At 40.6% G+C, this 27915-nt stretch overlaps 3 protein-coding genes across 8 annotated transcripts; 2 read left to right on the forward strand and 1 right to left on the reverse strand.

Annotated features, from left to right (window-relative positions):
* Positions 1-125: 125 nt before the first annotated feature.
* On the forward strand, positions 126-7702 carry cdh27 (cadherin 27). Its single transcript, XM_086196700.1, has 15 exons — positions 126-146; positions 673-795; positions 964-1113; positions 1867-2008; positions 2105-2268; positions 3702-3884; positions 4990-5297; positions 5372-5514; positions 5620-5856; positions 5936-6157; positions 6580-6701; positions 6790-6900; positions 7144-7203; positions 7305-7385; positions 7502-7702. Exons 1-15 carry the CDS (start codon positions 126-128, stop codon positions 7700-7702), a joined length of 2268 nt encoding a protein of 755 aa, XP_086052826.1.
* LOC147267618 (protein LSM14 homolog B-B-like) lies at positions 6588-11533 on the reverse strand. Of its 3 annotated transcripts, none has more exons than XM_086198558.1 (9): positions 11515-11533; positions 10047-10188; positions 9781-9944; positions 9548-9674; positions 9257-9448; positions 9100-9177; positions 8760-8900; positions 8553-8679; positions 6588-8478 (listed from the first exon to the last, which is right to left on the reverse strand). In XM_086198558.1, the coding sequence occupies exons 1-9, from the start codon at positions 11524-11526 to the stop codon at positions 8322-8324; spliced, it is 1140 nt and encodes a 379-aa protein (XP_086054684.1). In that variant the 5' UTR covers positions 11527-11533; the 3' UTR covers positions 6588-8321. The 3 variants fall into 3 exon arrangements, with proteins under 3 accessions (XP_086054684.1, XP_086054686.1, XP_086054685.1); XM_086198560.1 differs by lacking the exon at positions 11515-11533 and adding an exon at positions 10308-11210; XM_086198559.1 differs by lacking the exon at positions 11515-11533 and adding an exon at positions 11250-11403 and having other exon boundaries at positions 6589-8478.
* On the forward strand, positions 11181-27915 carry LOC147267619 (transcription initiation factor TFIID subunit 4-like). 4 transcript variants are annotated; one of them, XM_086198556.1, is made up of 16 exons: positions 11181-11506; positions 12051-12652; positions 12885-13018; positions 13176-13295; positions 14889-14978; positions 15731-15853; positions 16028-16117; positions 16228-16443; positions 16564-16705; positions 16821-16920; positions 17156-17325; positions 18454-18584; positions 18743-18868; positions 19681-19737; positions 19824-19940; positions 26605-27915. In XM_086198556.1, exons 2-16 carry the CDS (start codon positions 12082-12084, stop codon positions 26767-26769), a joined length of 2352 nt encoding a protein of 783 aa, XP_086054682.1. In that variant the 5' UTR covers positions 11181-11506; positions 12051-12081; the 3' UTR covers positions 26770-27915. The 4 variants fall into 4 exon arrangements, with proteins under 4 accessions (XP_086054682.1, XP_086054680.1, XP_086054681.1 ...); XM_086198554.1 differs by lacking the exon at positions 11181-11506 and having other exon boundaries at positions 11519-12652; positions 26605-27914; XM_086198555.1 differs by lacking the exons at positions 11181-11506; positions 26605-27915 and adding an exon at positions 21010-22472 and having other exon boundaries at positions 11519-12652.

Here is a 27915-nt window from a genome sequence, read left to right on the forward strand (position 1 = left end):
TGCGCGACCAGGTGACCACAATGTGCAGCCCTCAATATGTGGGTGTGTAAAGTAGAGGGGCGGGTCTTGTCTAACTCAAATGCCAAAAAAGCCAGTTCTGAGCCTCTCTGAGCTGCACTAACATCATGCTTCGCTTTGTCCTCATGGTATGTAAGCGTCATTTCAATTCTTACTCGAAATATACAGACTTTAATAGCTGTTAGTTTCTGCTATAATCAAGAGAGACTTAAAGATATATGTGTCATTATCTGAGTACTTCAATTGCGGCAATAGTTTGTCAAAATGTTGCTAAATACAGAAATGTATTCCCATATTAGAGAAAGATTCTTTTGAACTATCTTTTTTTGTTGAGAATAATGTTAATCCCTAAAATGTATGTTAAAGGATAAAACTATTTTAACTTTAGTTATTGACCAAAAAAAGACCCTTTTTTGCATTTACAAAAAAGTGTTATCATACTGTGTTCCCACATGAAAGTGCACTTTCTCACTGAAAAATGTCTTTTCTCTGCTTAACTAATTGAGTAGATACTTCCTGACTCGCATATATGTAAAACAATGACAGGCTCATTCTTTAGATGACATAAACCAAAACCTCCTCTCGCCTCAAACATTCCTGCTGTCTTGTTTCAAGCATCATGCACTTCACATTTTATTGGCTTTGCTCTTTTAGATGTATTATTTGTCAAGTTCAACCTGCTCAGAGCTGCTGAGCCGTCACAGAAGATGGTGGATAATTGACTCTTTTGTAATTGAGGAGGGGCATCCAGGACCCTTCCCATATGTGCTGGGCAAGGTGAGAAAACTACTGGGTAAATCAGACTTGTTCACTTTTCATGTCTGTTTGGAAAGCTTAAGTTCCAAATTTAACCAGTGAACTGACCTATTAGTTATGATGAACCATACGTTGTCTTTAGTTTATGAACTCTTGACACAGATCTTCTTATTTGCTGCTGTGTTGTAGATTAATATTGAGCGACAATATCGAGTTTACTTTGACCTCTACGGACAAGGAGTAGATGAAGATCCGAAGGGTGTCCTCTCTATTCATAAAGAATCTGGCACACTGTCTGTCCATAAGGCGGTGGACTATGAGGAGAACACAACACTCAAGGTTACAGCTCACATTTATATACTTACATCTGTTTATATCAACCAATGCTGAACTTTACTGCGTTAAAGCTACAGTACATCCTATTTTCATATAAATGCATGAAAATCCCTATCGAGTTAATCCCCACCAGGTAAATCTCAATACCTTAAGGACTTTCTGTCTGTTACAACATTCCTACACTACTGAATGGATGTATAAAGAGCATGCGCTGTGACTTACGCCAGCCAAGCTGCTTCTAGTTACTTTTGCTAACTTATTGACAAATAACTTAATTCATTAGTCCTTCTAGACCTTCCGAATGTTTCTATACAAAATGGAACCCATTCTGATAGAAAAATCAGACATTTAACGAGGGTTGTGTGGTGCCCAAAATACTGTTTTCAAAGTTTTTCTGTCAACACAGTAACAATGGAATAGGCTACGGTGGAGTCAATGACTTCAACATGTTGATAGTTGTTTGTAATAACTCACTGGAGAAAAATGTCCTGCACTAAAAGGTTTAAAATGTTACAGGTTTTATTGCAACCTGAGCTTGCTCAATAAAAATTTTAGAAGTGCTTGGATTCACTGCTCAAGGTAATTTGTCAAACTGAGCTATGAGTTATTCAAAGAATTCATCCAAGCAGGGGGTTAGTGAATATGTGTTGAATTGTGTTGCAATTGTCTTTACCAAAGATCACAGTATCAAACTGTTAAACATATTTTTTTCTTTTTAAAAGGGTTTAATTTTGAATCACACTTTTGAATCCATAGCTGAAATTTGAAGCCAGAAAAGCTGATTCATCAATTGACACTAGATTAGGAATTGAGATCACCATACGAGACATCAATGACAACCCGCCACGCTTTCTGAGGGATCTGTATGAAATCAGCATCGATGAAGAAATTGCTCAAGGTAAAGAATTTGACAAAACATATCCCTTTGTCACAATTACCTAGAGGACATCTGTGATTTTTCTTTGGAAGCAATCTGAAGGGTTTTTCCCAACAGGCCTCCATCTCCTAACATTGGCAGCCTACGACAGAGACCGGAGAGGGACACCAAACTCAACGTTCCATTATGAAATCAAGTCAGTGTCGCCCAACACTCCAGATACAGAATTCTTCATTGATGACACTGGAACCATCTCCTTCAAAGGATGTTTAGATCATGCGGTATGTGACTTTTCTTGACTTGTCAAAGCAGGAAAAACACAGATAAAATAAACAACATGATAAATACAGAACATAGACTGCATTCTATTTAGATGAGCCAGACATTGACAAACTTTACAGTATGAAACCAGTGTTAATGCTTTACACTTTTTCCATTCCCACCTTGAAAACGGTGTGTTTCGTGTGAAAAAGCCTTATTGCAGCCATTACTGGAGGCTCCTTTTATGTTAAATGGCAGGTTGGCCCAAGTGTAGAAAATAAGCATATGCCACATGGAGAGGGAGCAGAAACATATCACAAAATATAGCCCAAAATAAGGTCTCAGGAACTGCCTTAACAGATTAGACTAACAGACATGATGCAATACATTTACAACTGATCTGATAAAGACAGACAGAAAGCATAAAAATAAAAAAAAGGTTCCCCTGAATTATCAGACATCCAAAATCTTGACTGAACATTCTTATGTGTAGGTGTAACATGTCTGTTACACCTATACATCAATCAGCATTCCTGTTCTGCAAGGTGTTCACAATGTAATGCACGACACATGGTGTTGTATGTCTCAATAGCAGCATGTCAAACATAAGCTAACCTTAAGATCTATCTTTTTCTATACATATGTTGCCAAAAGTCTCTTTATTTCCCTTTTCATGCAAGAAGAACTATTCTTCATTTGCTTATAAAGGCAGCGGAAATGTATACCGTGCTGGTGGAGGCCAAGGACCATGGTGAGGTTGTCAGTCTTTCCAGTTCAACCACAGTCATCATTCACATCCAGGATGGAAACAACCACCTCCCATCCATTAGTGGACAAACAGTAGGCAGGACGCCCAGCAGTACTTGTTTGTGTCTCTAAACATATGCATATTTATCACTGTTAAATGTATAGAGAGTGGCAAAAGGATGATGTGTTTTTGTCTGGCAACCTGGAAGTTAGCATCACCATCGATCAAAAGACATCGAGCAAAAGACAAAACATTTTTAAATTGGATTTTGGATTATTGCAAAAAATTAACTCTGTGGCAGACAAAATTTTATGACATTTACACATTATTTGGAATGATAATCTGCACATGTGAATACTTTTTTGCTAGAAGAACATGACTTCAATGTAACCCTAACAAACTGCAAGATTTTGCTTTTTCACTTTTTATTACTTCATCAAATAAAGTAATTTCTTGTAAATGTGAATCTATATCTCAAAATATTGCACATTTTGGATTCATTTGCAAGAAATCTCAACAAACCGCAATACAGTTTTAACTAAATTGTAGATCATGAATACAGATAATGTGAGCTATGAATTGAAAACAGTATAATCAATAGTAATTTAAACATAGCCGGTTGTGTGTATACATTAATTCAGGGCTTATGGAAATAACAGGGTCATTTTTCTCCTCCATGACCTTTGCAACCTGCGCATATTACAGGGCACCTGCAAAGTGAGGGAAGATGAGACTGGGTCCTCGCCTCTGCAGCTGCATGTGACAGACATAGACAGTCCATACAGCCTGGCATGGAGAGTCAAGTACACCCTCCAAGGTGACACAGGAGAGCATTTTAAGATAGAAACAGACCCAGACACTAATGATGGAATCCTGACTGTAGTAAAGGTAAGTGCTGTTTGTCTGCATGCTTCACATTACAGAGACACCAACCTCTAATCTGACTTGTCATAACTTCCTCTGACTGTAAAATGGCTGCTTCTATTGGAGGTTAACATAATGTAAGTCTTGGGTGAAAAGGACAGGGACCCTGTAGAGCACAAACCTAAGTCCTAACATCCCTTTAATGCAATAAAGACTGTCTGGCCATAACCCAGGCTTAGTTTAAATAAGATTTACACATTTAAATGACAAAACAAACCTAGTTCTGGTGTACTTATTCAAACTGCATTCTAATCAGGGTGTTAGGAGAGCAGATACCCGTGCTAAGGTGACCTAAGCCAGACTGAAAGTGAAAAAGCTGTACTGAACAGATCTGCCACAAAATGTTGTAGGTTCTGTCTTGGCCCATATACACCTTTCCCCCAAGTTTGGTGAAAATCGGCCTTATAGTTTTTGTGTTATCCTACCTAGTGCCAAACAAACAAACAAAAACATTGCAGAAAACATTATAATACAAAACAAAACAAAACAAAACAATTTCACAAAGGAATTAACAGCAATTTCTCCAAGTCTGAATCTACTTTGTCTTTCCCCTCCACACAAATGCATGACATGGTGCATCTAAATGAGCTGGGGGCTTAAACCAAATTTAGAAGTAGCACAAAACTGATAGTAACTGCTTAGTTTTTATTGAATGAGACATGAATTCAGCTTAGACACTTCTTGAGCTCTTGAGAAAAAGAAAGGTTCTCCTACATTCTGGTGTGAAACTATGTGTGAAATGTGAACTTTTGACTGTGAAGAAGCGTTTAACAAAAATTGAACTCCCTCTTCCCCGATTGTGTGATGTCAAAAATCTCTCTCTCTCTCTCTCTCTCTCTCTCTCTCTCTCTCTCTCTCTCTCTCTATATATATATATATATATATATATATATAAGGTTATTCCCTGAGCCATGCTCCACATTTTTATCATGTTTTGTGAAAATTAACCTGGTAGTTTTTGTATAATCATGCAAAAATCAATATGACAATCAATGTTTCATCCGAAATAAACGTGGCAAATTTTGTAGCAATGGAATGACTCCTTATCCCTGCATTTAATTAATTTCAGCCTTTCAACTTTGAGGAGGGAGCACAGCAGGAGCTGTCCATCTCAGTGGAAAATGAGGTGCCATATTTCTCCTGTACAGTCACAGAAAGGACATCCTCAGGCCTCTGGAAAGTTGACACCATTAAAGTTGATGATATAGGTCATTCTCAGACTGTGAAAGTGATTATTGAAGTTGAAGACATCAATGACCCCCCAACCTTCACTGTGGCGGTCAAAGAGGCCATGATAGAGGAGAACACACACATTGGAACCTGGATAGAGCAAATAATCGCAGTTGATCCTGACTCCAGTCGTGCAAGAGACTTTGTGTGAGTCCCATGTCTTTTTCTCATGTTTTAGCTCTTACATTGAACTTGGTATGTTGATGTATATTTGTCCTCAGCTACACGATTGGACATGATCCCGCTGGCTGGGTGACGGTGGATCGACACACTGGTGACATCACTACAGTTATGACACCAGACAGAGAGTCTGTTCATGTTGTTAATGGTGTCTATACAGTCTTACTACATGCAGTGGATGATGGTAAAGTGCTGGCATGGACACACACCTAATATTTAATATTGTCAGGACCAAACGATAGAAAGGTTTGAATAAAATCTATCTAATCCTGATTTAAACACTGGGCAGGTGAGCCCCCTCTGACAGGCACAGCTACACTGAACATCCATGTGACTGACCAGAACGACAACATCCCCCAGCTGACACTGGACTTTTTGGATGTATGTTTGTCTGATGACCCCACCACCACCACCACCATCACCAATATTGAAGCATTTGACCTGGACGACAATCCTTTTGGTGGACCTTTTATATTTCAGCTGCTGGGGGATGTCAAGGGAAAATGGAGCCTGAATCCGTCACATGGTACAAACAGCAATGTTAAACAGTGGAGCAAAATTCTTTAAAAAGCAGCAATTTAACTATAGATCATTCTATCTTTTAGGTTACACAGCTGGTCTGGTTAAAGAGCCTGGTGTGTACAGTGGCCCACACAAAATTGATCTGAAGATCTCAGACATGCAGGGAGTGTTTGGTATTTACAACCTCAGTGTGATCATATGTGATTGCACTGTGACACTCAACTGCCGAAACCACCAACATGCTGCTACAAAAGTAGCGTCTCCTGCCATATGCATCATGTTTGCCCCGCTCATCTTGCTCCTGTGTAAGAATCACTTTTTAATCCCAGCAAACACAGTTCTAACCTATACATGCCTTTAGACAATTTGAAGTTTACACTTATTAGTCCAACCATCCTTCATATCACTTTAATGTGTAGACCTAACGATGCCTAGAAAAACATATGGCTAAAAGCTTTATTTCTCAGCCTCTGTAGCAGATAGAAACATGAAATAAAGAATAAAAGAGTACACATTTAGCTTTTATGTAAAATGATGCTGCGTTGCCCTGCACCTCAATAACATTTCATATCAGAAAAAAAATCAATCAAGAAGCCCTAAAATAACATTCCTCAGGTCTTACAGGAAGCAGCATGTAATCGTTCAAAATGCTTTTTTGGTTCAGAAATGTAAATGAGAAGAAATGATCTGTTATTCAAAAACAACACACCCCTTTTATCTGCAACAGTTCTTCTACTAATGGCAATCATGATCTCCTGCAAAAAAGAGTTCACCACTTTGCAGACCGGCGATTCTTCTGGAGAAACTCTTCTTGCATCAAACATTGAGAAACCAGGAACTGACTGCAAGGTCACTGCCCCCAAACATTTAAAAGACATATGTACTGTTTTACATTTACAGATTTCCCTTTATTAAAATATTTATACATTCTTTTAAGATACCTGATGATGGCCTGGCAATATCATCAGATAAGACAGACAAGATCCATCCCGATCCATCTCAATGGCACTGTGAGCATGATGGAATGCAGCACATAAAGTCTTCAAAGGTTGGTACTGATGAAACTAAGACATAAACAGCTACTGAGCTACAAATCCAGTGTAAAAATTGTGCTTCTTTTCGCTATGATTACCAAATCTATCCCAAAATTGAACGGGTTCCTCCTTATATCATGTTCCAACCCTTCACCAAGTTTGGAATCTTTGTGCAATCCAGACAAATAGCACTGAAAACATTATAGTGATAACAGAGAGGAGGTGGTACCTGATTACAGTTCTCATCTGTTCAACAGTATGTGGAGCAAAACTTCTTTTACAGAAACAAAGAACTGTCCAGGAACACCTGGAATCAGGTGATACCTTTTTTCTACCTGAGTTTCAGTTATAACCTCCCCTCGGGTCTACTTGAACTCTTTAAATAACTAGAAGTTTTGTGAACTTGACTGTGGTTCAGGAATGGAGCACCATGCACATCCTCAATACAACGGACTCAAGCTACATGACAGACTCGGTGCTCTTCGCACTGCTTCATCGGGTTTGTATTTTGTGCACACATGCACTGATCATTTGTTGCTGGTATAGGTCTAAATGAAAAGGCAGCAGCAGTAAAATATGAACAATATTTAGTTTGACATTTTCCCATGCTTGCAGAGGCTCACTTTGCTCCAGGAGACTGAGGAGCTGGACTATCTGCCTCACTGCTATGCAGATGAGGGGGACTCAGACAAACTGTCCGAGCTGGAGAACATCACCATTCCTGATGACAAATCTTTCTCGGATGTGCTAACAGACCTAGGCCCAAAATTCAACCAGTTGGCTTCCATTTGCAAGCAGCCACATTTACAAAACTGATCCTGTGATATGTCTGTTGGTTACACCACGAGATGCATCCATAGATTTAGCTATGGAAAAGTTCATTTTGTATCATTGGATACAAGAGTGTTTAGGTTTCTTCTGTTAGAAATTAGAGCGGCAAAGACAGCTGTTCTATTAATCACCTTATTTAATGGTAACTGTTACACATTTTTCTCCATGATCAGTGTTTCACAAGGTGTTACAAATGGGGAAAAAAAAAAAAATACAGCTGGCCGTCTATTCAGTTTTGGGAAAATTATCGTCAAGAGCAAAATTGTTGTTACATGTGGGCAGTCAAGCAGACAGTAGAAAACATTAAGTAAAAAAAAGAAAAAAAAAAACTCAAGCCAGCTGCTCTTTTCATAGACAAGTTTCACATTGCATGCTTCCAAACTAACTACCAATGACTTTACTTATAGTGCACAGCTGCTGGATTGATAGAAATTGCTCTCCCACTTTGTATAATAGAAAAAGGTCCAAAGTACAATATTCCCATAAATGCACACTTGGGATAAAGAACAAAATGTATTCACTAAAGTGCTTCAAAAAGGGAGCTACTTTTTAAATTAGTGGAAAATTACAATATCCAAATTTACAGAAAACAAAAGAAAATCCTTCAAACCCTCCCACTACCAATTTTTGGGAGAGGTCGCTGCTCAGTTGTGGTCTGGCCTTTGTGTCCTCGCCCCCTGAATCCTCTGCCTCTCAGGAAGCGGCCAGGTACTCCAAATGTTTCCATGTTCAACTTTTTCTCCTCTGCCCACGTGGTCCTCCTGGGAAGGGATTGACATGACTAAGCAGGATGACTGCATTAATACAAAAGAAACAGCAAAGGTTGAATAGTCACCTGGGCTTCAAGTCTGCTGAGACGTTGTCAAAGAAGCCTTTGGCTTTGTCGTAGTACTTATCTACAGGAGTCTCCTCCTCCTGTGAACTCTGGTTTCCAGGGTCCTGCCCAGAATCGACCTTCTCCACTGTAAATGTATAAATAAATACAGGTCAGAATTGTGTTTTTCATTGAAATTGAAGACTGATATATTTATATAAAACATACCTACAACCGTCTTTGTAAGGTCATCCTTAAACTGAGCATTTGCAGTCTCAAAATCAAAGTCTGACTCAAACTTCAAGGTGGTAGCTTTTGAATTCTTCACAAGAAGCTGGCCTCTTCTCCGGTTCCTTGACTTGCGAGTACCTGCACATCAGCACAAAGAACAAAACGCATACAAAAAAAATAGTTTATTCTAGCTTTGTTAGAAAACATAATTACAGACAAGCCATTTGGCTCACTTTGCCAGTTTCCAGTGTCCTGTCTTTTATTTTACCATCAAGAACAAACATGTTTTCATCATGTCACCAACAATTGTTATGTTAAGATCTTTTCAATGCCATACCTTGTTTTTGCCTTTGTTTCTGATTATCTGGATTTTGGGTTTGAATCTTGCCGACACTTGGCTGGGATGGTGTCAGATCTAAGAATGAATTTATATTTAAAAAAAAGTTCATTCTACCTGAATTGGGTATAAAAAATAAAAAAAGCTGTGATCTTACTGTTGGGAACATTCTCCTTCTGAACCTGTGAGGCCTCCCGGCCATAGCGCTGACTTGGACGGACGGTCTGTCTGCCCTCTGGCTGGGTGGAGGACTTCCCTCTTTTCTGAACAGTGCTGGCCAGTGGCACAGTCTGGACAGCCTGCTCCACCATGGGTGCTCTTCTGGCGGGGATGCCGTGAAATCCCGGTACTACATGGACAAACAAATCAGATGATGTTATCGAAGAAAGCTTTGAAACTTTAAAACCATAATCCAAAGATATGGTGTCCAAGGGGTCACCAACAATACCTAAACCAAGTGCTGCGTTGTACTGCTGGTTGAGTAAAGAACTGGCAGCCAGCTGGTTATAGGTGGGTATCATTTCCCTATATGGGCTCCAGCGTGGGTGAAATGCAGGGGAGCCTCCAATGGATGACTGTGACCGCAAATTTAAGAAAAAAGAAGGTGAGAATCGTTACTTTAAAAAAAAAAAATCAGAAACCTCAAAATTGGATGAGGTTAATAAAAGCTGGACCACACACCTGTACAATAGCAGGGTCTCGGGGCAGTCCATGGTGTGGCTTTGGTGGTTCAGACACAGTGATGTCCTTTATATCACTTCCTCTGAATATTATGTATTCATAAATTTCATCTTTGGGTGGCACTGGTCTGTCGGTGTGCCGGTCCTCTGTGCCGTAGGATTTAACTGTTAGAAAATAGGTGACAGGAAAATTATGTGGTTTAATCTCCAGAAAATGTTTGAAGAAGGTCGACAGCTAATTACTAGGCCACAACTCATCAACCTTACCTTTTGCTAAAGCAACAGTAGACCTATCTGTGTCCACTGAGGACAATATGCCTTCATAACGAATCTGTGCCTTGGATATCAAACTTATTTTACTGCCAATGTAAGGAGTTCCGCCTCTGGCGCTCATGGTTGCAGCAAAAAACTGAAAAGAAAAAACAGATCATCAAATGAAGAAGTAGGCTAGCGGAGAAATTTCAGACCATTAACCCACGACCCTCATCAGACATTAATTCACCAGGAACGTGCAAAATCAGCGCACACCTGAGCAATTTATAACGATGGGCAGTGACGCCTCTTCGTTGCTAAGTCACCTGCAGTGGGGTTTGTTTCTTTACTACAACGGCGTGCACCACAGGTGAGCAGGCGGTGACTGCAGTATTACTTTTATTCATTCTGTTTTTAAAAGTTTCATTTCTGGCCTGCTTCGAGAACACCCACGTATCAGAATTTTGAAAATGAAAATAAATTTTAAAATAACGTCAATTAAAAACACAATACAACAAACAAAATTATCTTTGAATGACATGTTTGATCTGTTGTCGCTCTGTTTCTAATGTGAGATGCTTGACATCTCAGTTTCTCTCGGGATTTGTAAAATGGATCGTTTCTTATCATCCAGGTAATGGTATAGGCGCGGCATCAATTGTTCACGGATAAAATAAGCCTGAGGAAAAATTCGATCTGCATGTTCCCTCAGATGTTTTTTTTTTAAAATTCAAACATTACTAAATTTAATATACTGGGTACGCACTTTACTTCATTTTTTGCATCACAGTAAATTGTTTATTTCATATTTAACAGAATTCATATTTTAAACCATTTTCTTCTAATTCCTAATTATAATCACTCTTCTTGAACATGTACGATGTGGGTTGGTGAAGTCTCTCAGCCACCCAGGTCGTGGCAAACCAAACACCTTGGAATATATCGTCGTTTTAGTCAAAGAATACACGAGAGATGACACACGATAAGCGTTTTCTATGGTACATTTATTTTAAACGGACATGTCGGAGTCCGACCACACACACGACACCGTGACCGTGTGCCAAAAGAGTTTCCTCTCTCCGTGGCTGGGGAGACGCCCTTAAACACCTCTTAACGACACCAATTTCACCCGCTACCCAGAGCAGCGGAGCCATCTTGCTTAGCGTTTTGACAGTGATTAAACGCACGAATTCGGACTGTTAGCTTGCAGTAAACTACCTTAGCGCTCCATTAAACGTCACAAGGTACACTTCTAAAACGGATCAGCTATCGTAGCAGGAATAAAAACTTGTCTACTATGTAACACTCGAAGAACACATTTCGAGTCCGCGACGACGTTAATGCGAGTGGTGCATCCCGAGGAATGACAGCTGAAGCCATTGGTACCGCCTTTTACCACGCGTAGCAGCCAATCACGGCTCGCCGAAACGCTTCCACGGAGGCGTTAGTTGTTTTGCGCAGGCGCACTACAGTTGGTAAGTACCTCACATCTCATAAGCTTTCGGGGGTGTGAAGATGGCGGTTGTCCCTGGTCAACTGGAAAAGCTTGTGTTATACACAGAGGTGAATAAAGCGGTAGTTGGTCATCCTGAACGGTCTGTAGACGCACAACTGTCGTTCTTGTGTCACATTAACCACCGGGACAGGCACGAGACACCTGATAATTAACGTTATTCATAGCTCCAGGACAAGGGGGCAGCGCGAGCTAATGTCCAGCTGGGACTTGGTCAAGACGAGTGCTAAGCAGGTACGCTGTAACTATTAACGCCGTTTTCTCTGTTGTAGCTCCGACTACACACCAGCAGCTAGAGGACAGAGAATACAAGTAGATGTGTCGAAGTCTTGCCCTGGCACGTTCAAGTTTGTTTGTGCTCCTTGTAAAGTTGAAGTGTAGGGGGTCTCTTCATAACGAGGTCCCCATGGTTCAACTATGGACACATCGACGGCCAGTGCGGAGTCAACTGCGGGACATAACCCCGGTAAAACACTTGTTAGCAGTGGTGTAACTTTTCTCCCCAGTCACCAAGAGACTTTAAGTGGGAGCCAAACTATGAACTCTCACGATTCAGGAAAGGCTGCTCTTCCTGCGGGGACGACGGTGACAAGTGGCGCTCGTGACAGCAGCAGCAGCACCGTCATATCTGTCAACAGTGGACCAGTGTTGTCTAAAGGGCCGATAATGCCCCCCGCGCCCAGCAGTGTCATTCAGACACCTCTTGTGAGCACAGCAAGTGTTGTCGCCTCAGTTCCGGCAGCGGGAGCTACGGTGACACTCGTCCGGCCGCCTATGCAATCCGCGGGGTCGGGGGCAACTTTAAACGGGAGGAATGATGCAGTAGCCAGCACAAGTCAGACTACTGCGACCCAAAACCTGCTTGTTAGCAATAGTCAACAATCCACCTCGGTATGTGTTAGCCCAGGATCGCACATGATCAGGGCAGAGCCCCTTACCACGATAATACAGTCGTCGCCGCAGCAGACTGTTTGCATTCCCCGAGCTCCGGGGACAGTGACTGCTAGTCCAGGAGGGATCCAGCCCCTGACGCCACAGGTATTGCCCCCGCGGCTCCCCCAGACTCCCCCCGCCCAGCCCAGTATCCATAACATCCAGCTTCCCCCGGGTGAGTGCACTCTGTCGATTTGACTGTACTCATTTTCACATGACACATTGAATATATCATATAAACAATGAATAATCATTAGCCAATCTTTGTGAATGTAGTACAGTGTCGAAAAAAAGTGTTTGTTTTTATTGTAGAGTTATTCTGTGGTCAAATTTATTTTGAAAAACTGACTTTGATGCAAGTGATGGTAGAGACCCAGTATCCTGATATATTTTCTGACTGGCTTCAGGGATGGTGCTTGTGAGGAGTGAGAGTGGACAGCTGCTGATGATTCCTCAGCACGCTCTGGCCCAGATGCAGGCGCAGGCACAGGGGGGCATGACACCTCGGAATGCCACGCCAACAAACACCCCTCCAGTCCAGGTCAGATCACACATTTTGCTTAAAAAGCTCTTACTTGCCAAGGGTGTCATTTGATGACTTGTTGTATTTTATCTGTAGAGCTAGATGTGACAGTTTAATTCATTTTCTAGTCTTTTGAAATTGTATTATACATATGGGTATTTCTGCCTTCTGTCAGGCTACTGCAAACACCATCATCAGCAAACAAGTGGCCCCTTGCCCTATCATCCGCCAGGGTTGTCCTACACCAACATCAATGGCTGCAACCACCACTCTTCATAGACCTCCTATCCTTCAGGTAACGTCATCATTTTTTGGTAGATCATTTCTGATCATGACGGCAAGTAGAGTAGAAGTGCTGTGACATCTGTAAATATGATGGATGCATATCTCTCATCAGGTTCACTTGGTGTATTGATCAGAAATCAACACAGATGGTTAGCATACTTGATTCAATAGCACATTACTAGAGAATCTGTCAGTACAACATTAGAGGGGTTTTTATGATGATGATAATTTTGTTGCCATATTTTGATATATAATTAATATCAGACAACTGGGCAAAAACTAAGACATTTGAACCTAAACATGCAATTACACAGATTTTTTTTGGTCATCAGATCCACTTTAGATAAATATGAAAAAAAAAATTCAATCAGGTAAGAAGTAAAGTTAGTAGCTTCCAGTGCACAGCACGGCAGTGCCTTGACCATATTGTCTTTGTTTTAATACTTTCTCTTTATTGTTCCTTTTCTTTTTTGAGAGGATACTGCCAGTAAAGGCATTAATACAAAAAGAAAAAAATAAGTACATGCAAAACTCCATGGAAGATAAGATAAAAAGAAACAAAGAAAAGGAAAGAAAAAAAACATCAAGCTTGATTGCCATGTCTTTACAGTTTGTTCCTGTGTTGTTGTGAGTTTGATAGTTCTCGTCTTGTTGTTGACTTGTAAACATTCCACTTGTCCCATTTTTCTCAACATTGTTCTTCTTGGGTCCATGTCTTATGAGTCAGCAGTTCCATAACATATATTTCGTTCACTATTTTTCCCCATCATCCTCTGTTGGTGAGTCTGGTTTGCACCATGCATGCATGACTTAGGTATATTATAACCCAGAACTTTAAAAATAAATAGGTGGATATTTCCCTAAAAGTTAAGATTTTAGGGCAAAGCCAAAAAAACGTGTGAATGGCCTACATTCATATCCCCACATTCTCTCCAACATGGCTGTGATGCAGGTGCATGGGTTTATATCTAATTTTTGGTGTGACGAAAAATCACCTTAACCATATTTTCCTAATCGTAATATTGCTGTTTATGTAAACCAAGACATTTACTTTTGTGGGTATTAAGGAATTCTTTACACTACTGGTCACAATTGCATTTTGTAGGAGCATTTCAAGTGTAGTTGTTCTATCATTTACAACATATTTGTAAGCAGCCATAAAGGCTTTACCCATCGGGACATTTTTGGTTTGGGTACCTTCCAAGTGATCTTCGAAAAGTTGCACAATGCCTGTAATAACCAAGTTGAAAACAAATATATTGAATTTCATTTCTTTACATTTAAGGTACTTTTTTTTTTTTTTACCTCCTTCTGATTTGTATAGATTCCATCTTATTGATGTGTCATATTTTACATAAATTTGTCATAGCATTATTATTCTTTTAATCTTATACATTTCCTGTAGTTGAATAGGAGCAATCTCCCTTGGGGATCAATACATATATCTGATTTCTGAAGGAAGAGCCTCTGAGAAGCACATGTGTTTCCTCTTATGAACCTGAAATATAGTGTATGTTCTGTTTTCCAGTTCTCCATAATAATAAAATCAGTATTTGAAGGATGCCGGTAAGATGAATAACAGCAATAATCTCTCTCATCCTAGAGTTCAGTTAGGACTATGTTACCTGGAATGACCCAGAGGGCAGTCAGCCAAATAGCCGGGACCACGGTCACATCAGTCACAGTGAGCAAAGTGAGTCACACTGATTGCAAGGCACCAAATCAAGCTGTGTACCTACAGAACTCCATCCTGTAGCTTAATTCGTTTTTGGACACCAGAAGCTTGAATAAGAGATTTAAACAGGCCTGAAAATTCAGACCATACCTGACCCGAGTGAGTTGAAGCCGAAGCTTGGCTTGCTGAGAATATCACATACAATAGTGAGCTTGAGCCAGACCAAACTCAAGAAAACATGCTCTTCCCATGCGCATGATTTCCTCTGTTACTCTTAACATTGTACGCTCTCTCTTCATGTGCAGCACCTCCCCCAAGGAGAGACTTAATTAGTCAATGCGTGTCATGTACCTCATATTCAAGACACGCCTCGTGAAGCTGAACGTCTCCGACTATGCAAACTCTTACCCTTGCAGCAGCATGCTTGTTTTAATCATTTGCCATGTATCAGTAGAATTTTCCGTAGCATTTTTTTCATTAGAGTGGAATTCAGAATTTAACTGGTGTATAGTCTGCATGCTCTTGCTTCATTTGAATTGCTCTCTTATCACTCAGAGAGGACACTTTGTCCAAGATAGTGAAAAATGAACTGTAACCTTCATAGTTATTATTCCATTTCAATTATTAATGGAATAAAACAGATAAAAAAACGAACCTGACCAATTAATATAAATTGTCGGGTCGAGTTTGTCGGGTCAGGCTTGGGCTCAGGTTAGGATTGAGGACTCTCTTGAATCTCCTGATCGAAAGGGATTCTGTGTCCCTGTCAGGAGACAATGGAGAATGTGAAGAAATGTAAGAATTTCCTGTCGACACTGATCAAGCTGGCATCCACGGGGAAGCAGTCATCAGAGACTGCAGCCAGTGTGAGACAGCTGATCAAAGACCTGCTGGTGAGTGGAGGAGATGAATGGTATTAAGTTGTTATTCCACATAGTTCTCACATTTCGATTGAAAGGTGTGACGTATAATAATCTTGTGAAAGAAATATAAACCCTCTCAGCTTTTTAGTGTGAAATATTCTATGAGGAGAAGGATCTTCACTGCAGCTCTTTTTGTGACACTAGGAGGGCAAACTGGAAGCTGAGGAGTTCACCAGCAGATTGTATAAAGAGCTCAGCTCCTCGCCCCAACCTTACCTCGTGCCTTTCCTCAAGGTAAGGAGCATTTTCTTAGGTGTTTATACCATTAGTGGAGAGTGTGGTGTATGTCCTCAAACCAAATGAATTAAGTGTCCGATAAATGATGTTTGTTGACCTGTCTGCAGAGAAGCCTTCCAGCCTTGAGGCAGCTCACCCCAGACTCAGCAGCCTTCATCCAACAGAGTCAGCTCCCCCAGCCAGCCTCAGGTTCAGTCCTCCCCACCTCTCCCACGCCCACCACGGTGGTCCTTGGTAGCCCGGCCCCTCGCCTATCTGCTCCAGCTGCAACCAGGCCCCAGCTGCAACCAGGCATAAGCAAGCCAGGACAGACCCCACCACTGGTAAATATTTGCTGTGATACAAATATTTTTACATTCCTGTTAGTTTAGGATAAAAGCTATCACATCCTGTTTCTATCTGACTACTTATCCCAGTTGCCTTTAATATTTTAACCCATTCAGGTTCTCCAGTCTCAGCAGCAGAGAGCAATGTTGAGACCTCAGGTAACCGTACCAACGACCCCCCTGGTGACTCTCAGGAATCAGACCACTGGTCGCATTGTACTCGGACAACCACAGATGCAGCTAAAAGAGCTGCAACCACGTGAGGATGCCACATGAATGCCACCTTTTGCTGCCTGTGTGTGTTTCTCATTGTGTTACCAGTAGTAGTGTTCACTAATTGCATCCATCTATCTGTCACTCTCTTTCTCTGCCAGTTCCTGTGAGGCCAGAGGGGTCATTTGTTTCTAAACAAGTCTCTACTGCAGCCTTGACTCCGGCTCAAAAGAATAAGCTGAAAGAAGGAGGCACTTTTAAGTAAGGGCAAGATTTTTCAAATGTAAATCAATTTAAATACAGTTTGTAATCATGCAGTTTTTATTACTGAAAGGTGTAGTTCATATTGTGACAAAAATGTTGCTGACATAAACATGAATAAAGTATAATAAATGATAGTAAACAGGTTGGTGATTGTTCTATTTTTCAAATTTGTGAGACATCTGGATGTACGACCATCAGCCTGACATATTTGTTACATTATATATGTGTACAGAGACGATGACGACATAAACGATGTGGCCTCCATGGCCGGAGTAAACCTCTCAGAAGAAAGCGCCAACATCCTTGCAACCAATTCAGGACTGGTGGGAGTGGTGACACATTCCTGTAAGGATGAGGCTTTTCTCTCTCAAACCATGTTGCAGAGGAGAATGCTGGAAATAGGTGAGACTCTGGCACTATTACTAAATGACATCAAGCCACCAGCTTCTAAACCTCTACAGAAAAAGTTCTGAAACTTTATTATCAAAGGTCCACGCATACATTTTTCAAAATTTGAAATGTTCATTAGAATGTCAGTAAACTGATGATGTTAATGAAATGTCACATCTACCTTAGGGGCTGCATACACCATCTTTTAATCTTTTTCGCAAAATCAAGTTATTGTTCAGCTTTGCATATTTCTACTGTTACAAAAACATCTGCAGGTCTATACTGATTGTACAAAATCATTGTAGGATCCCTCCCTTACTGAGCCACCTCACAGCATTATAAATTGAAAGTCATTATAAACGACACTAACCTGCAACAGAGAGGCATTTGGAAAAAGTCTCTCACACAGGATGACCCGAAATGATTTTTCGTGGATTAAAAATAAATGCATTTTTATTCTTGAAAATTTTAACTACCCAAACACAATATGAGGTCTAAGAAATAGGTCTGGATACATCAGATCGTAAGTTCAGTGTAAGAAGGGAATGTACTTAATTTTCTCAGACATTTCTTCTTACACTCAACAAAGCCTTAGTTACCTTTGTCTTGGACATGTACACCTCAGTGTCAGTGAAATGCGTTTAGTGCTTTCCTGAATCCAAATCAAGCTCGTTGGTTTCCAGTTGGCCTATTGGAGAATAAATGCATCCATCTCTGTCCACTCTCTCTCTGCTCTGTTGATCAACTATTTTTTTCTTTTAACAAACTTCAAGAACAGTATGATGTTAGAGATACATGGCTGATGGCTACAGGCTGCACCCCCTCCTCTTACTGCTCCTTGGATCCATATAAACAACTGACAAGGCTAATAAGCAGTTTTTCCAAGTGACAGTCCTAGTTTATGGTCTGTGATGTGCATCATTGGTGCATTCTGTGACGGTGACTTTGTTGTGGGCTGTGATTTGTGATGAATGTGCAAACACTTTAATCTGCGGTCAATCACAAGATGTGTTGGACACAAGAAAACATGTTTTGGTGCATTCATTTATTACATTGATTATGACAGTGTCCATGGTCTGGACTGAGTTGCAGTTCAGCCTGGGCCTTGGTCCAAACTGTTCTATGGTTTTTCTGTTTCAGGTCGCAGGTTTGAGGTGACTGATTTCAGTGCAGAGGTGGTAAACTGTGTCTCCCACGCTACTCAGCAGCGACTCCAGAACCTGCTTGAGAAGGTTTCCCAAGTGGCCCAGCACAAAAACTGCAATATCAAGGTTTGTTTAGAGCCTCATTATAGACATGGTTGCAGTGGTGAACAAAATTATGAGCATGTAGATGTCAGGTACAGCTTATGATGCAATAACCTCAGTACCATTTCATTTTCTTTTCCATGTTTTGGTTATTTAATCAACACACAGCTGTCTGCTTGCAGGAGGACAACAACTGTGAACAGAGCAGTGATGTTCGTGCTCAGCTGAAGTTCTTTGAGCAGCTAGACCACCTAGAGAAACAGCGTAAGGAGGAGCAGGAGAGAGAGATCCTCCTAAAGGCAGCTAAGGTATCACAAAAATCCATCCACAAGACAAAGCTGAAATCCTGCTCCTTGAAGTTACAAATTCAGGTTGGGTTAAATATAAGAATACCTGGATATGTTAGTCAACAACGTTCATCAAGACAAGCGCTTTATTTCTTTATTATTATATGCAGCAGCCAGATATTTTTTGATTTAGTTAAATTAGGTGTAGTAGATTATTTATTCATAATGGACCATTATGTGAATTTTTTTTCTTTTTAGAGAAACATATATCTTACTCTTGATCAAGACCTTTAGAGAGTTAAAATGTAAAAACTGTAAAATTGAATTTATATTTTTAAGTGGCCAGGCCTTTTCCAGGCCTGTAAAAGGAAAGCTGGACAATTTTGGAAAATTCATAGAAATGTAAATGAAAAAGTGATTCAGTCAGAGAAAAAAAAATCTCCTTCGGTTCATATGGATTTATGTCAATTAATGTTTAAGTCAAATCAGCCACATAGATTGTTATTAATTTTATTTAAATGTACAGATTTTGAAATAGTCTTCTGTTTCTCTGTATGTTCATGAACATTTCCCTAAAAGCCATGGGAAAAATCAGGAAAAATGAATTGGTAAAAATGTGTGTGAAGCTCGTGTTCTGAAATGTATTCCATTATCCTGGTAGATGATAACTGTTTTACCTTCATCTTCCAGACCACATATACATTTGATCAGTTCAATCACAACTCTTGCAGAATAAGAAATGGTTGTCTCATTGTCATGGTTTTCCTGCTGTTATGGTCAGTCTTTTTTCTGCTAACATCGGTCATTAATGTGTGTTTATTTTGTCCATGCAGTCTCGAGCTCGACAAGAGGACCCAGAGCAGCTGCGTCTGAAACAGAAAGCAAAGGAGGTGGGATGTGAACCTGACAAACCAAAAGTGTGTTTCTGCAGGTTTAGGCTCTGTGATCTCTTTGTTGGTATGTGTGTTTGGTCCAGATGCAGCAGCAGGAGTTGGCTCAGATGAGACAGAGGGAGGCCAACCTGACAGCTTTGGCAGCCATAGGCCCGAGGAAAAGGAAGATTCTTGATCCTCCATCCTCTGCTGCAGCGGAGGTATCATTCACCGCACTTGTTTTATCTATCCTTCAACAGCATACCTAGCCTAGCCTAACCAATTTATGTCCAGCTGTATGGAAATGAGTTGCTTTGATGTGTTTCTTCATGTTAAACCACGAAAGCAGCAGTATTTCCTGATATTACATACAGAGAAGGTAGAGCTGGGCGATATAGCCTAAAAATGAAATCTCAGATTTAAAAAAACGAACAAACCTGATTTCGGATTTTAATCAATTTTTCTCTGCCCTACTCAAAAACAAACAACAACTGAGAAATAAATGGCTCAAAACATGTTTTAACTTTATTCTATTTTTTACTCTTACATTAAAGTGCAATCTGATGAGCCAAAAGCATGCTTGTAGGTGAAATGGCAGACCATGGCATTGTAAATACTTTGAGAACTTTTAGAAAGTAAGTATCTCTAAGTATATCTTATTTTCAACCTGGCAATGATACAGTACACCTTGAAAATGTTAAGTTTAAAAGTCATTTTCGATAAAGATAACAGAATAATGATTAAAAAGAACACTTGTTTACGTGTCTCTGCTTTAGATGCTGGAATAAATTTATTGTGCCGCTTCCTTTGATTGCAACAGCTTTGGAACAGACGTTACAGCGAGCAAGAAAACCAAACCAATTCCATATAACAGATGTAGCAAAACCTTACTTTGGTACAGTACAAGCTCCAGCTTTCCCTCAGTCACTGCCATGTTTGTGAATCTACAATGATTGGGTGCGCCCCATAAAGGTACCTGTATAGAGCGTTACAGTGCATTAGTTCCACTTTTGACACTCGTGTGTAAAATAAATAATAAAAAATCAATTTTTATTAAAACACATTGTCCTGAACTGTAAATTCGAATTAATCAATGAATCGCGCACATCTAAGAGAAGGTCAAGTCAAGTCAGTTTTATTTGTATGGCACCAAATCACAACAAGTTATCTCATGATACTTTTAAAGTAGAGCAGGTCTAGCATCACACTCCTTCAATAATTTACACCTAACAATTCTCCATGAGCAAGCACGTCCTGCAATAGTGGTGATGAAAACCTTCCTTTTAACAGGCAGGAACATCGAGCAGACCCAGGCTCAATGGGGACGGCCTTCTGCTTTGACCGGTTGGGGGGAAAGAGAGCAGGAGAGCGGGGCAGAGACAAAGAGAGATAATGGAGGAAGACAGATATGCAGAAGGAAAGAGTGGGACAGAGATAAAGAGAGAGAGAAAGGGAAGAGACTGATGGACAGATGGGTACTTGAGCAGGTGGAGCTACGGGTGGCAGCTTGAGCCTCTTCAGGTCTGTAGCCTCCTCCGGTAGCAGCAGCAGCCAGGGATCTGGGAAGTGGGGAAGTACAAAGGCTCCAGAGAAGAAGACGAGCTAGTAGCACACATGAGTATAGGAAGAGAGAGAAGCCCAGTGCACCATGGGAGATCCCCCAACAGTCTAATCCTTTCGCAGCATATTTAAGGGCTAGCCTAAGCCAGACCCAATTATAAGCTTTATCAGAAAGGAAGGTCTTAAGTCTGCTCTGAAACGTAGAGAGGGTGTCTGCATCCCAGACTGAAACTGGGAGATGGTTCCACAGGAGGGGAGCCTGGTAACTGAAGGCTCTGGCTACCATTCTACTTTTAGAACTCAAGGAACCACAAGTAACCCTGCATCCTGGGAGCCAAAGGTTCTACTTGAATAATAGGGGACTATGAGCTCTGTCAGATATGAAGGTGCCTGACTGTTGAGGACTTTGTATGTTAGAGGAAAAAATTTTAAATTCTATTCTGAATTTAACAGGGAGCCAATGCAGAGAAGCCAGTACAGGAGAGACATGGTCTCTTCTACCAGTTCTAGTCAACACGCAGGTGGCAGCATTTTGAACCAGCTGGAGGGTCTTCAGGGAATTATTAGTACAGCCTGATAGGAGGGAGTTTCAGTATTCCAGCATGGAGGTGACAAAAACATGGACTAGTTTTTCTGCATCATTTTGAGACAGGATGTGTCTGATCTGCGATGTTACGAAAATGAAAGAAAGCAGTCCTGGAGATTTGCTTAATGTGGAAGTTAAAGGACAGATCCTGATCAAAGAGAACTCCTAGGTTCCTTACGGTTGTGCTGGGGGCCAAGGTAATGCCATCCAGGGTACCTATCTCATTAGATGTTCCTGAGGTGTTTTTGCCCCAGCACAATAACTTTAGTACTGTCAGAGTTGAACAGAAGGAAATTGTGGGTCATCCATGTTTTTATGTCTTTTATACAGGCCTCCAGTTTAGTCAGCTGGTATGTTTCATGTGGATGCATTGATAAGTACAACTGCATATCGTCTGCATAGCAGTGAAAATTAATCGAGTGTTTCCTTATAATGTGACCTAGAAGAAGCAGATATAGAGTGAAGAGACAAGAGTTAAGCACAGACCCTTGTGGAACACTAAAGCTGACTATAGTGGTTTCAGAAGAATAATCATTAGCCATCACAAACTGAGATCACCCTTAGTAAATATGACCTAAACCAGTCTTGTGCAGTTCCTTTAATGCAGGGGTGGGCAATCATATGCCATGGAGGGCCATGTGTATGCAGGTTTTCCTGCATACACATGGCCCTCCATGGCACATGATTGCCCACCCCTGCTTTAATGCCAATAACATGTTCCAGTCTCTGTAATAGGACATGATGGTCAGTGGTATCAAAAGCTGCACAACAATCTCACAAGACCAGCACAGAGACGAGTTCCTCATCTGATGCCAGTAGGAGGTCATTGGTAACTTTGACTAGTGCTGTTTAAGTGCTATGATGAGTCCTGAAACCTGACTGGAAATCCTCTGGAAAGAAGGTAGTAACAGCAGTTTAACTGCAGTAGCACTATCATTGCCAACCTTTTTTTTCAGTTAGCAAGGATTTACAGGGAAGATCCTGCTCTTATTATGACAAGATGTTTTCTCATGACTAAGATATTTTTTTGTTATTACAAGAGAAGGTAGACACCTTTTCTTTAATTCAGCGAATGCAATGTACAATTTACTTTTTATTAAGTTTTGATAAGTTTTGAGGGAATATAACTGTTTTCATTTCGTATGCGTCATCAGTTTATCCGAATACCTATTTGGAAATTTACACTCCAAAATGGTCAGAGATGTGAAGACTGGTTGGCTGAATGAAAACCCTCAGTTATGAAGAGTGTTCATGTATGCAGTTTTTGCAGCAAGTGAGATGACTGCTGACTTGGTCAATGCACGTCATCATCAGGGGAGAAGTGCCTTATTCCCACAGGCAAGCCCTCAACAATATTTGTCCACACTTTGGGGAGACATAAGAGCAAGCGAGAATCTGCTATCATCTTATTCCCTCAACAGCACTCATTTATGCACATGAATCTAGGGAAGGGCGATTGGCTTGGAATTCTACATGTTTTTAAATATTTTTACGAATAAAAAACTGAAAAGTGCAGCGTGCAAAAGTATTCAGCCCCCTTTTCTCTGAGTGCAATCATTGACTTCAGAAGTTGCCTGATGATTGCTGAATGATGACCTAATGACTAAATAGAGTCCACCGGTGTGTTCTCTAATCTCAGTACAAATACAGCTGTTCTGTGACGGCCTCAGAGGTTTGTTAAGAGAACACTGGGTTGCAAACAGCACCATGAAGTCCAAGGAACACACCAGACAGGTCGGGGATAGAGTTGTGGAGACGAACCAAGCAAGACACGGCCGTCCACCTAAACTTGGAGGCCCAACACTGATCAGAGATGCAGGCAAGAGGCCCATGGTGAGCCTGGATGAACTGCAGAGATCCACAGCTCAGGTGGAGGAATCTGGCCACAGGACAACTATTGGTCACGCTCTACACAAATTGGGCCTTTATGGAAGAATGGCAAGAAGTAAATCAGTGTTAAAAAAAAAAAACAGAAGTTTGAAGAAGGTGCTAAACCCGATGTGAAAACCAACACTGCACATCACTCCTAACACAGCACTCCCACTGTCAAACACGGTGGTGGCAGCATCAGGCTCTGGGGGTGCTCCCCTTCAGCAGGGACAGGGAAGATATTCAGAGTCCAAGGGAAGATGGATGGAGCCAAATACTGGGCAGTCTGGGAAGAAAACCTGTTGGAGTCTGCAAAAGACTCGAGACTGGGGTGGAGGTTCACCTTCCAGCAGGACAACAACTCTAAACATAAAGCCAGGGCTACAATGGAATGGTTAAAACGAAACATATCCATGTCTTAGAATGGCCCAGTCAAAGTCCAGACCTAAATCCAGTTGAGAGTCTGTGACAAGATCTGAAAACTGCTGTTCACAAACTCTCGATCCAGTCTGACTGAGCTTGAGCTGTTTTGCAAAGAAGAATGGGCAAAAATCTCAGTCTCCAGATTTACAAAGCTGGTAGAGATGTACACCAAAAGACTTGCTGCTGTAATTGCACAAAGTATTGACTCGGGGGGAGGGGGGGGCTTTATACTTTGCACACCACACTTTTCAGTTTTTTTGTTTGCCCGAAAAAATTAATATCATATGTAATTTTCTTTGTACTTCATAATTGTTTGCCACTTTGTGTTGGTCTTTCACATAAAATTCCAGTATAATATATTAATGTTTGCTGTCGTAAAGTGACAAAATGTGGAAAAGTTCAAGGGGTATTAATACTTTTGCCAGCCACTGTATTAAGAAAGAAGGAACTCTTTTCTCCTGTCCAATGTTTTAAGCAACTGTAACTCTGTATCTCTACTTTACAGTGTCACAGTATAAAAAGAGCTAGTTTGTTAACTGGCGACCATGAGAACATTTTAGCTAAAATCAAGCACTGCCCCTCTACACACAATTTAAACCCCAGGTGTTTAGTGGTTACTGCAGGTGTTTATTAAAACACCAAAACATATTTGTTTTGTCATTTTTATGATGGTGACCTAATTATTCTTTTTAAGAAAAATATTGGTTCCCAAGATGAAATATAATTTTTGCGGCCACATCAAGTTTTCTGTTATCACGAGACATTTTATCACCAGAGCTGCCTCCAGTGGACTTTATTTTTGTAGCATAATAAGTTAGTGTTGATCCTGCTGCTACACATCGCTGTTATGAGGTTTGTCAATTCATTCGTCCTGACCAGCAAACTAGATATTTGATGGATGATTGTGCAGTCGTGAAGTTTGCCTTGTTCTCTCTACTGATCTGGTTAGTGTTAGGTGGGTTGGCTCGCACAGGGAGCACCCAAATTAGCAGGGCTGATTTGTTATAGGAATGGCCAACCAACCTTGCTGATTTCTGGTAGTTCACTTTTTTTTTACATAGAATACAGAATAAAATGTCACAGTTGCATTGTTCTCTTTTTCAGTTCAGTGCATGCTGCTCTAGCAGTTGTTGAACAGAATGAAAGCAGCTAAAAAATGACACCCCTCTTCAGAAAAGAATGAACGAGGATTTTGAAGTGGTGGGCAGTGACTTTGTGGATAACAGAAGTTTCTCGTGCATTGTTCATGGTGATACAGTGCAACTGCATCAAAAAAACCTGCTGGAAATGATTAGAAGTTGGGCCCCTCTAGACGTGGCTTTAAATGTGTTTATGGTGATTGGATTGCAATCAGATTTTACTTTAGCGCATACATTTACACTCGGTATCAACATGCCTCTCAAATGACCAGACTAAGTTCCGATTGCAGCCCGATTGCGCTTTGTTTTGCTACATGGAACACCATGTTGTCATCTTGTGCTGCTCAATATCCATGGAGAGTTTTTGGCAGCAGGAGACATCATCACCTCATTTACACCCTGGTAAAACAAACAAAAAACTTTTCCCTGTCTGTCAAATAATGCTGTTGTATGGCCCTTGTGCCTTTGCATTTTGGGGATGTGTCAGACTTTAAGGTCAGTGCAGAACCACATCATTAGTTTTCATTAGGAAACAAAATCCTGAAATATTAAAACGCTGGAAAGGAACACATTCCCTCATTCAAAGCTGTTGTCTCATCATCACTCACCACATGAAGTAACCCGTCTCCCTCCATCTCCTCCTCCAGTAGTTTCTGCCACATCAATGACGTTTTCCAGCACATAAAGTAGTTCTACGCGGATTTGAAACACATTTGCAGTTACACCTTAGGTGAATGTGTTCAGAATGCATCCACCGCCTTAGAATGGGGTTTGGCTGATCAGATCACAGTGCATCCTCAATGTGTCTAGGGTGCGTTTACACCTGTACTTTCAGTTGTTCAAGTGCTGTCTGAATGCATCCGATCCCAAAAACATTGCTTTAATGCCTGGTGAAAAGGGGGTCGATGTTACACAAGTAATCTAAAACATCTATTATTGACGTCTTCCTCTTCTGTATGCTGCAGTCAAACACTAGACCCTTTGTTAGCTCACTTTCACAAGAGTTCAGATGAATACCTGCAATGTTGTGTCTGTTGAGTAGTCTCCCTCATCATGAATGTGGCAGGACCGGGTGTCCTTTGGACCTTGATATATTGAAAGTTCCTAGAGAGTCCAATATGTATGACTGATATACTTCAACAACTCCACACAGGAGGATGGTGACAGACAGTACATACATTAGATGGTTGACAATATTAATTAAGAAAAACATGTACAAATGTTCACATAGGCATGCACTGCCCCTGGTTCTTAGGTCTACTAATGTCCTCCCCTCTACATGTTCCTCCCACTTCTGTCTCTTGGCAGGGATCAGGAATAGGTCCCTGTCCCTCCAGTGGGGCTGGTTTGTCAGGCTCCAGACCCACACGGCAGCGAATCACTCGCATCAGTCTCAGGGACCTGCTTTTTTGCCTGGAGGATGAGAGATTTACTGGTTGCTCCCATTTCCTCTACAAGGGCTTTCTCAAATAGGATGGATGTCAGGGAGGAGGAGGAGGAGGAGGAAGAGGAGTGTGTGGAGAGATCAACCCCTCCCACCACTGAGGGAGCACAAGAGACTTGGGAAGAAGAGACGACCATGGTCCTTTTCAAGGTTTTCAGTTAACATCCCATAACCTGAAATACAATTGCAGCCATTTCTAATGGCCTCTCTACCTCCCTCCTCAGACAGCGCCTTTTTCAGAGCAGTTGTGGACTTCCTTTACTTATTTCTTAGCTCAATTTGATTATGTTTTATGATGAAGGGGTTTTCTATGAATAATTAACATTATTACATATATGCACTGTAATACACTAGATTATTTTCAGACTCTTTGTATGTGCATTAGGATTTACAGCATTGAAAATCAACAGATTTGTACTGAGTTTTATTTTGTACTGAATTTAGTTTTTTGTCAACTGAATTATTTTGACCTGTGTAACCTACTGAGTTGCCTTCCTAACTATAAATAAGCCATATAGCTGCCCTGAAGCAATGTACCTTGCTGTAACTCATGACGCAGTAGCTCACTGTCATCTCCATCATTCTTACTTGATTTTATTTTCTGCGTATTTATTTACTAAATCCCAAGCTTGAATAAATGTTTAGTTATTTATTTGATATCGTTGACATGTCAGTTAGTTCATGTAGCTTAAATTTCAAATCAAACTGCGTTTTTCCTGCTTAGAAAATGTTTTGATTTGGTGTTTATAATCTTTTGTTGGCTATATAGATTTCAGTACACAAGTGTTTTTCTTCTTTTTAAATCGGCTCTCACTGAAATTTGTTGTGTTGATTTACAAGACTTGGGCAGGTTTCAGAAAGCATTTAACCTGTATTGCTTTACCAAACATGCATCTACCTGAAACTGATTTCTGTTTATTTTTAGATGCCATTGACACACTTTTTCACTTGTTCAGTGGTAACTTACAGTGTCGTCTGACTTTTCTCTGCTTATATTTAGGTGTGCTACTGGCCAGATTTATCTATGGATATGACCTAAGAATCTAGTCTTTTCATGTATATTTGTAAATGTTACACCAAAAGTTTTACAAGGTTTTTGTATAGATGTGAGAATTTACCAATTCTTCAAAAGGAAAAATAGATTTTCTCTATTGAAAGTTTGAATAAATAATGAT

Source organism: Aulostomus chinensis, chromosome 3 (assembly GCF_037954235.1).
Source record: "Aulostomus chinensis isolate RoL2024-O1b breed Wild chromosome 3, RoL_Achi_v1.0, whole genome shotgun sequence".
Classification (NCBI taxonomy): domain Eukaryota; kingdom Metazoa; phylum Chordata; class Actinopteri; order Syngnathiformes; family Aulostomidae; genus Aulostomus; species Aulostomus chinensis.

Excerpts from the sequence above, each read along its gene's own strand:
- cdh27 (XM_086196700.1), top strand. The coding sequence starts at position 126 with ATGCTTCGCTTTGTCCTCATG. Across the intron at positions 2,009-2,104 it reads CGATGAAGAAATTGCTCAAG|GCCTCCATCTCCTAACATTG; the intron begins GTAAAGAATTTG and ends TTTTCCCAACAG. Across the intron at positions 3,885-4,989 it reads GAATCCTGACTGTAGTAAAG|CCTTTCAACTTTGAGGAGGG; the intron begins GTAAGTGCTGTT and ends AATTAATTTCAG.
- LOC147267618 (XM_086198558.1), bottom strand. Across the intron at positions 8,901-9,099 it reads GAAACAAAGGCAAAAACAAG|GTACTCGCAAGTCAAGGAAC; the intron begins GTATGGCATTGA and ends GCTGATGTGCAG. Across the intron at positions 8,479-8,552 it reads TCAGCAGACTTGAAGCCCAG|GAGGACCACGTGGGCAGAGG; the intron begins GTGACTATTCAA and ends ATCCCTTCCCAG.
- LOC147267619 (XM_086198554.1), top strand. The coding sequence starts at position 11,962 with ATGGACACATCGACGGCCAGTGCGGAGTCAACTGCGGGACATAACCCC. Across the intron at positions 13,019-13,175 it reads CAAACACCCCTCCAGTCCAG|GCTACTGCAAACACCATCAT; the intron begins GTCAGATCACAC and ends GCCTTCTGTCAG. Across the intron at positions 16,444-16,563 it reads CAGGACAGACCCCACCACTG|GTTCTCCAGTCTCAGCAGCA; the intron begins GTAAATATTTGC and ends TAACCCATTCAG.